At 36.4% G+C, this 14,890-nt stretch overlaps 1 protein-coding gene across 1 annotated transcript in view; it reads left to right on the top strand.

The window, feature by feature from the left end:
- CFTR (CF transmembrane conductance regulator) overlaps positions 1-14,890 on the top strand; it is a 224,290-nt gene that overhangs the window by 197,108 nt on the left and 12,292 nt on the right. Inside the window, exon 23 of the mRNA XM_036761406.1 lies at positions 6,953-7,108. Within this exon, the coding sequence (XP_036617301.1) occupies positions 6,953-7,108 (156 nt within the window). The remainder of the gene's footprint in view (positions 1-6,952; positions 7,109-14,890) is intronic.

Here is a 14,890-nt window from a genome sequence, read left to right as displayed (position 1 = left end):
GTGAGAAGTGGACAGATGTAGAGGTGAAATCCATAAGACTTGGTGATTGATTGGGTATGTGGTCTGGAGGAAGAGTAAGGAGGTCTGGGGCTAGGAAGAGAGACTGGGGTTGGGTATATAGATCTGGAGGGTGATTTTAATTTTGTTGTCGTCATTCAGTAGTTTCAGTCATGTCCAACTCTTTGTGACTCCATTTGAGGTTTTCTTGGCAAATATACTAGAGTGGTTTGCCATTTCCTGTTCCAGCTCATTTTACAGATGAGGTAACTGAGGCAAACAAGGTTAAGTGACTTACTCAGGGTCACATAGCTAGTAAATATCTGAGGTCAGATTCGAACTCCAGACTTCAGGCCCAGCACCCTAAGCGCTGCATCACCTACCTGCCCCCAGTCATCTTCAAAGAGATGATAATTGAGTCCATAGGAGTTAACAAGTTAACTAAGAGAGAATACAGAGAGAGAAGAGATGTAGACTGAGGACAGAACCTTAAGATACATCTAAAGTTAGTAGTTAAGATATGAATTATAATCCTATAAAAGAGACTGAAGGTAGTGTTTGGATAAGTACGAGGAGAACCAAGAGGAAGCAATGTCCTTAAAATCCAGAGAGACTAGTAGATCAAGAAAGAAATGTTAGTATATAGAACAGATAATTATAATTTAGATATAATTATGTTTTCATAGATGTTGTCAACCCCTTTTTTCACTAAGAATATTATTCTATGGCAAGATATGTTTTCAAATAGACCTATTTGTGAAAGTTTTAGAATTTGATTTTAATAGTTTCTCTTACATGTCAGTTTAATAAAGATACAATCTTCATTGCTTCATAGGTTGTAGGTTCTCCCATTACAATCTTTTATAGTTGTTGTTTACTTCCAAAAACGAGTGGGTTTTATATCATGGCATTGTAGGATATGAAGTTCAAAGAGATCTTAAAAATAATTCAGTCTACTCTCCTCCCCTCTCTTTTCATAGATGAGGGAAGTGAGACCCAGGGAGGGTAAGAGACTCGCTCAAAATGAGGCACAGAGTAAGCAACAAAGTCAGAATTCAAGCCCCGGGCTTCTCCTTCCAATACAATGCTTTCTACAGTACCAGAGTGCCATTCTAGGGCAGTGGGAGCCTCAGCGAAGACCAACATTTTAGGAAAGATGCAGGTTATATATTGGTTCTAGGAGTATAAAAGATGAATGATTACATTTATGCCTCACACTTGAAATGTGGGAATTCAGCAGTTTCCTGTTGAAAGGATGGTTCATTGTTTTGACTTGTTTTATACTTAGGACTTTTCAGACCTGTGAAAGTATCCTTCTCTTTTCTGACACCTTGGATGGTTTCCAAGATGACTGTCAACAGATTATGGATTGTAATGACAAATGGACTTATATAAGTGAAGATAGGAAACCTTGACTAATCTCTTTATTTTGTTTTTTCCCTCTCCCTGCCAAACCTCCATCACTTCCCATCTTTGTTTCAGAATTGCTCATCTCCTTTCCCCTTCCCTCATAAGCAACTGTGAAGCAGGCTTCTGTGATCTAACAAGCGAGGAGACAGAATCCTGACTTTTTTACTTACTTTTGGCAATTTAAGAATAAGAATTCATACTGCAGGATGAGGGAACATTTTTATTCTTGGTCTTGCATGCTTTCTGAGTCATACTTAATATCATGTTAGTAAACCTATAGTTTGTGCGTGTGTGTGTGTGTCTAACTTTAGGGAGATATCAATGTACATTTTAAGATTAACCAGACAACTAAGATTCTAAGTTATGGAACAGGAGTTGATCTGCATTGGTAGAGAGCGGCCTCTCCCTGTGACTTGCCTACCCCTATAAAATCACAAGTCTGTATAGAAATGGTTTAGTCCTTCTTCTTGAAACAAAATTTTAAAATCAGAACCTTATAAAAAGAGGCAAAGTAGTGTAGTGGATAGGAAGGCTAGCCTCTGACTCTAAGAGACCAGGATTAAGACCTTCCTTTTATATACAATAGCTGTGTGGCTCTGGGCCAGACACTTAACCCTTCAGTGTCCCAGGCAACTCCATAGGACTGTAAGTTACATCAGAGCTGCCCATTTCCATTTCTAATAGTTTCCTTATCAGATGTTCTAACATCAATAAAATCCAGACTGGGGAAGCAGGGTTTTAGGGAGAATCCTTATGTAATTTTTAATGGATTTCAATGAACTTTGGCATGTTGGTAGAGATTAAAGAGATAAATGGATATGAAAAATTATAGTTTATTTGATCATCTTAGAATAGATTTAAAATATTTACACTAGATAAAAACTGTTCCTTTAAGGTTGTGGACATGCTACCTATATCACTTTGTCCATAAATAGTGTCTATAGTACATAGGACCACTCATTCATGATGATTTCATTGTATTAATTATGCAAAGTCTAAATATCACCAAATCGTAGCTGATAGTATGTTTCTCTTTTCAGTGCCAAGTTTTCTTATTAAAGGAAAAACAACTGAGGTCATAAATTATAATATTCAAGTTGCCTTCTCTGAACCAGAATTTTTTCTCTGTTCCCTTTCTTCTAAAAGTATAGTTTGAAAAATTAAAAAATAAATTTAAACTCTAAATTTAAACTTTAATTGTGGGACTGATTTTGAATGGAAAATCAAATCCTGACCTTCTGGAAATAATGAATATCACTATTGGGTGTCCAGGCAAGTGAATTAAACAGTCACCTAATAGATTCCTTTGGGTGAACTTGGCTACCTTCTTCATTTGTATTTCTCCATGTACAAAGGGGAAATTGCTCACAAATATAGATCTTTCCCCCCCAGGGCAGACTGACCCAGTCAGAGTACAGAAGAATACTGGATATAATGCCAAAAATAATAGATCTCTAGCTCAGGTGTTCAGATTACAGCAGCATGAAAACTTAAATGCTACTTGATTTGTAAGAAATACCTAAGTAATCTGTTTTCGTTAAAGAAAAGGGTGATGTAGCTGAAATGAATGTATTACACCTGTTTGGGCAGTTTTCCCCAGGGCCACTACATTTTTCTGTCTAAACTATAGAAAAAGATGAGCATAATATGCAGAAGACTTATTTTTTCTTACTATGAGGAATCTTGTTTTCTCTCATTGTGATATCTCCCAGAAAGAGTAAGAGACTGAAAAATGATTTAGTCAGCTACAGTGAAATTTAAAAAGCAAACTAGAAGGAATGTGTTGAAACCCATATATTTATGATATCTTTCAAAACAGCACCAAATCCAAGTCTATTTAGAGCTCAAAAAAACTTTGATTTCTCTGTCAAAATTAATTATTAGAGAGAAGGCAAAATTTTATTAGAGAGAGCCATTGACTTGAAAATACAACAGGATTCAAGTCCCAGGCCTACTGCTAGCTGTATAACCTGAACTCTTTGAGTCATAGTTTCTTTATCTGGGAAATTGTTGCTGTTTAGTTGTTTCAGTCATGTTCTGCTCTCTGTGACCGCATTCGGGGTTTTCTTGGAAAAGATTCTGGAGTGGCTTATCTTTTCATTCTCCAGCTTGTTTTACAGATGAGGAAATGGAGGCAAATAGGGTTAAATGACTTGTCCAGAGTCACACAGCTAGTAAGGGTCTGGGGCCAGATTTGAACTTAGAGGAGTTCCTAGGCCAGTGCTCTATCCATTGCACTAACTAGCAGCCCCAATCTGCGAAATAGGACTACGAACATTTGCACAGGATTGTGGTGAGGAAAAGACTTTGTAAATGTAAATCGTTATAAAAACAAGACTCTAAAGACCAAATAAAATAATGCTTATGTAACACTTTTTAGTGATAACTGACATTTATACAGAGCTTTAAGCTTTGCAAAGCACTTTGTATATATTGGCTCATTTGATTCTCAATAAAAGTCTTGTGAGATGGTCAGTGTCAAAGAAAAGAGTTATGGTTTCGCTGTTACAGTGAACTCTCAAATTAGGAAGTTCTGCCTAACAATCAAGGTAGGCACTTTCTCTATAATTTATAGTTTTGGTTACCTAGAAAACTGAGAGATTAAGTGACTTGCTCAAGATTTTGTGGCCAGTAAATGTCAAAGAGGAGACTTGCCTCTTAGGCTGGCTTTCTCTCTCTCTGCTACCCTGTTTCTCATGAGGAGTGGTATTCTTATCCTCACTTTACAGATGAGTAAATCGAGGCAAATAGAGATGAACCAAGTTGACCATGGCCACGTAGGTAGTAAATTTCAAAGGCAGGTTTTGAACTCATGCCTTCTTCAAACCAAATACAGCACTTTATCCATTACACCCTGATGCTTCTTCTAACTATGAAAAAATTGGTAAATGTAAGTTAATAGGATAAAGAAATTATTATTGGAGTGAAAATATTAGAAAACACTCATCTGGGATAACTCAAAAAATGACTTGCAATCAACTGCTCTGACATTATGTAACCAATCAGTGCACAGCTTAAAAAAGCAAATCCCAGAAAAGAGTTTTTACATGCCAATTATGTAAGTAACAAGAAGTCTTTGTTAGGCATGACCAAATGCAGTTCTTTATTCCCAGAAAACCTGTTCATCTCAATGCATTCTCAGACAATGAGTAGGGTAGAGAAGACAGAACCATAGCTCTTAAATTCAGTGCTTTGAAGTCAATCAGCAGACATTTCATTAAATACCTACTATGTGCCAGCCAATGTGCTGGGTGCTGGAAATGTGAATATAATGAATGAAACAATCTCTACTTGCAGAGAGTTTACATTCTAATGGAGCAAACAAGGACTTAAGAACATGGAGAATAAATATAAAGAGAATAAAGGCAAGGTAGTTAAAGTAGGGCAGCTAGATAGGTGGTGCAGTGGTTTGAGTAGCAGGCCTACAGTTGGGAAGACTCATCTTCCCAGGTTCAAGTCTGGCCTGAGACAATTCCTAGCTTTGTTATCCAAGTCACTTAACCCTGTTTGCCTCAGTTTCCTCATCTATAAAGTGAGCTGGAGAAGGAAATGACAAACCACTCTCGTATCTTTGCCAAAAAAAACCCCAAAAGGTGTCACAAAGAATCTGAAACAACTGAAAATGACTGAACAACAACAAAGTTAAATACCAGGTAGTTCAAGAGGGAGGACACTTTCAGATGAGGGGCTCAGCAAAGGTATGATATGGTAGTGCTTGAACACTCATGCTATTCTTTCATTCCTGCCTCTCCCTAGGAAAAGCAGGGAAAGGCTGAGGTATGAGTGGGCCAGTGTTTTGGTGGTGTTGTCTGCAGATGCTACCATTTGTGGCTGGCAGACAGACAACATGATCCTTTGTCCTAAATAGATTAGAATATGAGGTTAGGATTTAGGGATGCTAAATTCCAATCCCTCTTTAGCTACCAGATCTTGATTTGAGAGACCACTTGTGTCTGTGAGATCTGAGGCTTCCTCATCTGTAAAGAGAAGATCCGGGTTAATCGTACAGGGCTGAAAGAATGTGATGTAAGTGGAACGTACCATGATCTAGTGATTGAAGTCCAACTGAAGCACTAGTCTGCCTAGTTGACCATATAGCTCGTATTGGTTTTTGATGGAATTGTTTGGGTTGTTAGGAGAGCAGAAAAAAGTCACAGATTGGTTGATCTGATCATTTCAGGGAGTGACTGACAATGCACTGAAAAGGCCATTATACAGCCATTATGAGATCTGGAAAAGGCAGTGTTATTCTCCTGGAATCTAGCTTCCTTCAGAGCATAGCTTAGGTGGCACCTTCCACCCTAGGCCATTTCTGATTCCTGTAATGTTAGCCCTCTCTGCCTTTTGAAATTATTTTGTATGTGTGTTATACTTACAAGTATATATGTTCCTTCTCCTGGGAGAATGAAGACACTTTGAGGGTGGGGAGAATTTTTTTTCTTTTATTTCCCCAGTACACATGTAGTAGTATATATACATATATACTTACAGAGTATCTAAAGTAACATGTATATATGTATGTATATATATATAGATACATAAGTCTGTATAGATACAATAATATATACTGCACACACAGTACAGCACATGTACACACACATATATATGGTAGTATATAACACACACACACACTTTGTTAATATATATGTTGTACTTATTTGTATACATGTTCTTTCCCTCAGTAGAATGAAAACTCTTTGACAGAAGGAGCAATTTTTGTTCTTATATCCCCACTACTTCACATGTAGTAGTATGTACATTGTATATAAAACATGTGTGTGCGTACAACTTTACATATATGTTGTGTGTGTGCATATATGTGTGCATATGTATATATACGCGTGTGTGTGTATCTGTGTGTGTGTGTGTGTGTGTCTGCGTGTGTATCGCTTCCCCAAGTAGAATGGAAGCTTTTTGAGGACAGGTACAGTTTTACTTTGTCCTTATGTCCCCAGTCCTTTGCGTGTAGTAGTAGTAAGTACTTTAAAAAGTTTGTTGTATTGAATCATCCCACTGAAATGTAGTGGTTGATTTTGTTAGTGAGACCTCAGACCAAGAAACCCCAGAGTCTGTTTAAAATGCTTTCATAGGCTCATTCAGTAAATTGGACTGTGCTACTCTTTTTGCTTCTCCTTAATGATATATACTTTTTTCTTGGTTCCATGATTTCAAAGTTATATCACTTTGGGTTATTTGGAAAAGTTGCTGTTTAGCAACAGTTCCTCAGTAATGCTAAGAAGATAAAGGTTTCGGGTTCCATCCCCATATAGACCCGTTAGCCTCTGCTTCGTGATCAGTGGATGCCAGTCAGCCTTTTCAGTAAAGCGTTGTTCACAGTTGAGGAATGAGCAAGAAGATACAGAAAAATCAATACCAATCTGTCCTTTAGATTGTAAAAAGAACTCAACAAGTGGACTCTTGTAATGGTGGCAATGTTTTTCTATGTGAAATTTATAGTACAATATAACATTCAATTTATTGATGCTTATAAATAACAGGAGAATTTAAAACTAACTTCTAACTCCCTACCCCTGTTATTTTACAGGTGGGCCTCTTGGGGAGAACTGGTTCTGGAAAAAGCACTTTGTTAGCAGCTTTTTTAAGATTACTGAACACACAAGGAGATATACAGATTGATGGTGTATCTTGGGATTCAGTACCTTTGCAGCAGTGGAGAAAAGCATTTGGTGTAATACCACAGGTAAGAATGGCAGAATTAGCAAAAAAGTAAAAATTTTAATGAATATATTTTGTTGCCAGGGCCAATCTTGTATCATCAATTACATATCAGTTGTGATGTCTTCAAGGGGATGTCCTGTAGGCATTACAAACTCATCATGTGGACACCAGAACTCATCTCTTCCCTCCCCCCAAACTCTTCCGTGTTCTTAATGTCCCTATTTCTGCTGAAGGCACCATGATCTTGGCCAGTCACCCGAGGATGAACCTTAGAGTCATCTTTAATTCCTCCCCTTTTTTCACCTTTCACACCCAGTTAGATACCAATTCTCATTGCAATCTCTGCTGTGTTTTTCACAAACTTCTGCTGTTCTACATTCACATGCCATCACCCTAGTTTAGGCTCCCATCCCCTTTGCACTTACTGTAGTTGCTTCTTCACTGGTCTCCCTGCACACAGTCTTTCCTTTCTCCAATCTCTCCTCCACCCAGTTGCCAAATTGGTATTTCCAAAGCAGAGGTCTGACTAGGTCAGTCCCTGGCTAAAGAATTTCCCAGTTTCCTTTTTGCCTTGAGGATAAAGCATAAATTCCTCTATCTGACTTTTAAAGTCATATGATTCCACCCTACCTTTCTATGTTCATTGTACATTACTCTCTGTTATACACTCTAACTTCCAATCAAAATGACCTACTGTGCTGTTTCCTGTATGTGACAGTGCATCTCCAGCCTACATGCCTTTGCACTGGCTATACCTGGATTGCACTTATACCTCACCCCTCCCTCTTAGAATAGCTAGCTTCAGAATTAGTAGCTTACCTAAATGCCACCTCCTATGGGAAGCCTGCCTTGACCCCTGGTAGATGTTAGTGTCTTTCCCCAAGAGCTTTCTTCTTTCCACAAAAATACATATATTGTATTTAATTATCTGTGTGCATGTTCTTTTATCTTTGAATAGAATGTTAGTTCCTTGAGGGAGGGGATTGTTTTATTTATGTCTTTGTATTCCCATAGTAGTGGCACATAGTAGGCAGCTAATAAATGTTGCCTGCTGAATGTCTGTCGTATGATTTACATTTAATCCAGAACATATTTGTTAATTTTTCCTTTCTTATAAATTGTAATTTTTTCCCTGGGAAGACAATTTTGCTAGCTGTTTATAACACTCTATGAGAAATGGTTATTACCATGTCATTAATTGTTTTGAGTACATTTCCTAGCTGACATATTCATCAACTGGAACATGCTTACCACTTTTTTCTTCCGCATTTTTCCCTGCTCCAGTGCTCTAAGCACCATGTTAGCCATCACAGAAGTATGACAAATGCTTTCTAGCACATAAGAGATGCTGCTGAAATAATAAACATTTGGGAGAAGCATTAGGACATGAAGCAGTGGAATTGAAAATAAAAAGTGTAATGATTGTTTTTCATCTCTAGAATAGAGTGAACCATGTCAGATTAGTCTGTAGCTAGTTTTAAAATGTCATTCTTTGATTTAGGTCATAAAACATCACTAATATGGTACAACTTTGTGCATTATTATGCAAGAACAAAAGTTTAAAGTATATATGTTTATGCATGTGAATGAGAGAGAGAGAGACAGAAAGAGCATGAGAATGAGAATGTTACCAGAGAGAGAGAGACAGAAAGAGAAAGAGAATGAGAATGTTACCAGTTGCTCATTTAAAATAAAACCTAAATGAAAACAATTGTGCTTGCAAACTAGACATAACTGGCCCTAATCTAGGTAACTTTTTCAAATTACAAGTTTGAAACTGGCTCCAAATCTGGGTAATTTTTGCAATTAGTTTCTTTCCCCCATTCCCCACCTCTGCTTTATATCTTTAATACATTTAACCAGGGATGAAATAAATGTAATCTCTCATGATATCCTGTTTTCATTTATTTTCATCATCATCATCTGTTTGTACTAATAATTCACTGAACACATATTGCTCACTCTGCTTATTTTAGTGCTTTTCAGCCTGGCTCTTAATTTTTCACTTAGAAAATGAAAGTTATAAGCCAGGAGGAGCTGAATTCCAAATCTAGATGGAGAAGAAAATTGTAGTACTTACCAAAATAACTTTATAAGGCAGTTCTCCTTTTAGATATTAAAACTCTCTAGACTGATATTTTCAGTTATTTCTCTAGACTTTGTCATCTGCTAGAAATTTTTTCTTCATTGTAGATGAAAAATGTAATTTCTTCTGGTGGGGAAAAAGAAAAGATTTTCAAATTCCCCAATAGAAAAAATTCTGAAGATGAATAATGCAAAAAGAACAAGCTTAAGAGCAGTAGCGATGGGCCAAAGAAAAGTGCAGAACAATGGAGACTAGAATCTGGTTAGCTGAGGACCATTACAGTTTCTTGTCCCCTTCCCTGCTATAAAGCAAACTCTTCTAAGTAACATAGGAAAGACTTGTTTTGTTGTGGTGTCACTTAGAGAGAGATCATAGAATTACAGACCTGGAAGGGACTTGTAAGATCTTCTAGTTCAGTGCCTTCACTTTGCTAATAGGGAAGCTGAAGACCAGAGATGCAAATCGAGTTGCTCCAAATCGCATAGCTAGTTAGGGAGCAAATCTGAGAATAAATTCTAGGTTTTGTGAGTCCTCACTCTGTGACCTTTCTCCTCCACCAAGATAGCTCTCTTTAGGAAGTTGCTTGGGATGGTGGATAGAAAGCTGATCTCAGACTCAGCAAAGTCCTGGATTCTCCTGCCACCTCTAACAAACGCCATAGGGGTGTGGGACCCTGGCTCTCTAAGACTAGAGATTGCAGAAAATCTGCTCATACATCTTCTTCTTTGAATTTTTCTTCACTGAGAGTTCTTAAAGCTCAAGAAATCACAGGTCTGGACCTTCCCTAGTTCCCCTAAAATGCTAATACTCAGGACTCAGCCTTGGCATTGTCTGCGTGTACATATATAAATTCTTGCTTCTCCACTAAAGTAAGTCTTTTAAAATCTACACTTATTCCAACTCTCTCCCTACAAGAGAGCTACAACAGCCTGCCAAAATGTTCATTACAATTTCCATAGGTGGCAAACTACCAGATAACCTCTCCCCACAACTATCTTTGGCTCTCACCTTAGTTGCTGGTGCCCTGAGTGCCAGGCTCACAGATGGACCACTTCCTGGAAAGTTCTGATCTTCTTCAGAAATGCCCATGATATGGCAGAATGAAACCCGGGGAGAAGACATTAACAACAACAGAACATCCTCATTTATCTTTGCTGTCTGAAAAAGAGATGTTTTTATTTTTCTAACCTTTCTCTTAAGTTTCTGATTGTCATGGTTCAACAGCTTCCTGGAGTTCAACTTATAAAAAGAAAATCTCAAAATTCTAGGAGAAAAGTTTTTTAACAATTTACTACATGCTTATTTTTCTTCTAAGTCCCCTCTTCCTAACCCATGAAAGACAAAAGTTTATTAAGATTTCCATCTTTAGAGACCTCAGGGAAATCAAGGTTAGGTGATCAAAGACCTAGGAGACTTGATTGTGTGGCATTCCCCTTCTCCCTTAGGCAGTGACTTAGATTTCATATAACAACAGGTAAAATCACAGTAGATTATTTTTGGCAAATTCTGCAGTGCCTTATCCTCCTCCCTCTTACCGGACTAGCTACATAAGGCTGTTGTCCTTTCCTCTAAGGAGTTGGACAGCACCCATGGAGAATGTAATAATTGAGGAGGTGTAAGGCAGGTAAGCAATTCAAGGCAGAAATTGCCTCTGAACATTGCTTTGATCTCAGGAGGAGCTTTATTTGTAAAGGAAGGTAGAGGTATTAGGAAATCATGAGACTAGCATCCAAAAACAACACTAATTGTGCACAATTCATAATAAATAAATAGCCTTTTTTATCTTTTAACAGATATTTTTTCCCTCCCTCTTTTTTTTCTTACAACCCCCTTCCACTGGGGGAAAAAAAGACAAAACTCTTATAACAAATATGCAGATATACAGTTAAGTCAAACAAATGGCCACATCTAAAAATATACGTTTTGTCCTGTATCTTCATGCTATCACCTGTCAGGAAGTAGGTAGTATGAATCATCATTGGTCTAATGGAGTTGGAACTGGTCTTTACATTGATCAGAGTTCTTAAATCCTTTAAAGTTGTTTGTCTTTAAATGTTATTGTTATTATGCAAATTGTTCTGATTCTATTCACTTTTCTCCCCATCAGTTCGTATAAAAATTCCCAGGCTTTTCTGAAATCATCCCTTCTGTCATATCAATTCATATATTGTAATTTGTTAATCTATTCTGCCCTTCCCCCTCCATTATTAGGCACCCTTTAGTTTCCAATTCTATATAATAACTATAAATTAAACTGTAAAATAACTATAAACATAACTAACTTATAACTTATAAACTTATGGTTCCTTTTTCTCTTTCTTTGATCTCTTTGGTGACTACAAATTTCTTGAGACTAAGGGCTGTTTTTACCTTTCTTTGTATCATCAGAACATAGCACAGAACCTAGGACATAGCAATCATTTAAATAAATAAGACACATAAGAATAAATTTGGATTAGTTAATTGGTATAATCTGACAGTCCTGTGTTCTTTCCTTTAAAAAAATTGGATATTCATCTTCTCTAGTACTACATTCCTTCTGTTATTTTTCCCGTGATCTGTAAAGGATTTCTCAGAAATTACATCAGCCCATTCTTTTAGTACCCTAGGATGAAGTTAAATTTGGATTGGTGAGGAACTCATCACAGACAGAAATAAACTCTTTTTCTATCTTTCTACTTGTATTGGCTATCCAGTCTCTACTAGCCATTTTGTTCTTTTCTTTTCAGTCTAACAATTGCTCTGCTTGGCCAGGTAAGCAAAAACAAAATAAAAGCTGCTTTGTCATCTCTCCATCATTTATTATCATTGTCTCATCTACCACAATCAACAGTCTTATCCTTTGTTTGATCCTTCTTTCATTTCTATACTTCAGCAAAATATACAGACTATTTAGCATGTTATTTCAGTCCAACTACTCTTTTCATTTTTGTCTTCTACTGCTTTTCTTAATATATCCTTTCTCTGTGTATCAAAATCTGACAACTTTCTTTAAGATTCAACTGAAATGCTCTCTCTTCATAGTTCCTGTAGTTGGAGGTCATCTCTGTTTTTTAAATAATCTTAGCATTTGACTTTTAATCCTTGCAATTGATAATTATCTTGTATTGCATTTGTATACTTTTTTTTGTCTCCACTATTTGTTGGCTATTAAGAGACAACATTATGTTCATTCATTTTTCTGTTTCTCACAATACCTAGGACAGAACTGTACATGTAGAAAATATTCTACAAATAGTTATAGTAGCCAATATTTTTGTAGTGCTTTTTCTCTGAGATTACCTCCAATTTACTCTATATGTGTCTTGTATGTACATACTTGTTTGTTTATTGTCTCCACATTAGAATGTGAGCTTCTTAAAGGCAAGGACTGTTTCTGTTTTTCTTTGTATCCTTAGAGTTTAAAGGAGTGCCTGACACATAAGAACCATTTAACAAATGCTAATTGACTTGAAATGACTCAACTTGTTAAATGAATGAATGATCAAGGAAGGGGTAGCATTTTAAATGGATCTTCCAAAATTTATAGGATTTGGTGTGAGATATGTGGGAGGTCATTGCTGGGAAGAAAAGTGGCAAAAGCAAAAGCACTGAGATAGAAATGATTATCCTGGGTGGAAGACAGTGATGATGTTGGCCTGGCTAGAGTGGAAAGTAAGTTTCAGAGAGGATGGGGGGAAAAGAATTAGCAAGTGAGGAATTCAGACTTAATACTTTAGACATTGAAGGTATTCTAAATTCTTGAACAGGAATATGAAACATTAAATTTTTTGTCAGCATGCAGTAAATAATTAGAAGTCAGAGATCCTAGAGTCAGAGATACCAGCTTTGCACTTGACAGGGTTAGAATTCAGTCCCACAACCAAAGAGGGTTCTAGCATTTCCAGAGAAATAGCATAGATCTTTGTGGTGCCATTATCCAAGAAAGATGCTATTAAATTAGTTTATTATTTTTCTTTCAGTTTTAGTTTATGGAATGAAACAAACATTTCTATAACATAGTACAATAAAAAAGACGATTGTACCCAAGCCTGCAAATCTACTATTCTGAAGTAGTTTAGATATGGGATGGTGATGATTATTACTAGGATGGGGGTAGCAAGGGAATGGAAAAATTATTACCATTGAAAAGAGGAAGGGTTAATTCTCTGGTAGTGCTTGTGGAATTATGATAACATATTTATAAGAAATAGATCAGGACTATTTTAAGTTAGTAAGAAGCTTTCAAGCTTGGAAATCTTTTGCTCCCAAGCTAGGCTAGATTGAAACAGGATAATCTGTATTCTATTAGTGTCCATTTACTTGCAGATACAGTCTGATACTATCATTAACTGATAGCTTTCTAATCATTCATTTGATATCTCATGTTAAACAGTGTCTATTCGTATTGTACCTGTTTTCAGAGGCTCTCAAAGTGTTCCATGGAAGTTAATCTATTCTTACCACACTTGATACAATAGATAAGGGGAAAACCAGGTCACTCATAGTTGAGTAATGTGTCCAATAGGTGAATAATTTCCTTATAGTCCCTTAATTTCCAAGAATTATGCTTTATGCTATTCATAACATTAAATAAATATTTGTATACTTGAAACCTCACATTCTATAAGCATTTGTTTTATAGAGAGAATTATTCATTCTGATTCACAGATGCTGATAAAAAATTGTTTAGTTTGCTTCAAAAACTAAAATCATTTTGAATGAAGCACCAATCAACCCAGTAGTACTAACTAATATTTGTAAGAGAAATCTAAATGTTTAGTTAATGATATGAGATTTTTAGGAGTGAGAGAGCTAGTTTTGTTCAGTTAACTTTTCCTTACCTGGGAGGTGTGGAGGGGGGAGTACACTATTATTTTAATGTTAGTTAAATGAATTATAAACAAAAATTATAGAACTATTTCCTTAAAGGTATTAAGCTCATCATACTTCAAGCTTGGATATTTAGTCTTAGAAAATAATATTCTAGTTTCATTTTGAAAAGGTCAAAAGCACAGCCTGCTGGGAAGAAAGACATGGTTGACATGTCAATATTCTAATGCCTCTATTTTAATATTTCTGCCCTAAACTTTCTTTAGCATTTGTAAAGAAAGATTAAAAATTCATATTAACAATTTTCTTCATAAGACTTCTATATGTAGTAACACCTATCCTATGTCCATGTGTTTAAATGACTCATCTCTGGTAAGTCTAGCTTGCATCCAAAGCTAATGAGATGATTGCTCTAATTTCATAATGAGACTGTTTACCCTATACATCTTCACTTAAAAGGGTATAGGAAAGCTTTCATAGAATGTAACATGATTACTAGAATCTTTGCTAATTCTAGCTACTTTAGAATGAAAAATTCCTGAGTGGCTCAGTGGATAGAATGCTGGACCTGGAGCCAGAAAGACCTAAGTTCAAATCTAGCCTCAGACACATACTAGCTGTGTGACCTTGGGCAAGTCATTTAACCTCTGTTTGCCAGCTGTGGAATCAGGATAATAACAATTGTTTCCCAGGGTTGTTGTGAGGATCCAATGAGAGAATACCTGTAAAGCACTTAGCACCATGCCTGGCATGTAGCAGGTGCTTCATAAATCCTTCCTTCCTTCTTTTCCTTTCCCTTCTCTTCTTTCTTAAATGAATCCAGGAAGCTTACTTTTAAAAAGAAATCTATGATGAATGCTTTTATAAAAACAAGAGCACTTAAAAAAAACAAACTTAATAAAACTC

This window comes from Trichosurus vulpecula, chromosome 5 (genome assembly GCF_011100635.1).
Source record: "Trichosurus vulpecula isolate mTriVul1 chromosome 5, mTriVul1.pri, whole genome shotgun sequence".
Lineage (NCBI taxonomy): Eukaryota > Metazoa > Chordata > Mammalia > Diprotodontia > Phalangeridae > Trichosurus > Trichosurus vulpecula.
This window is presented reverse-complemented; position numbering and strand designations above follow the sequence as displayed.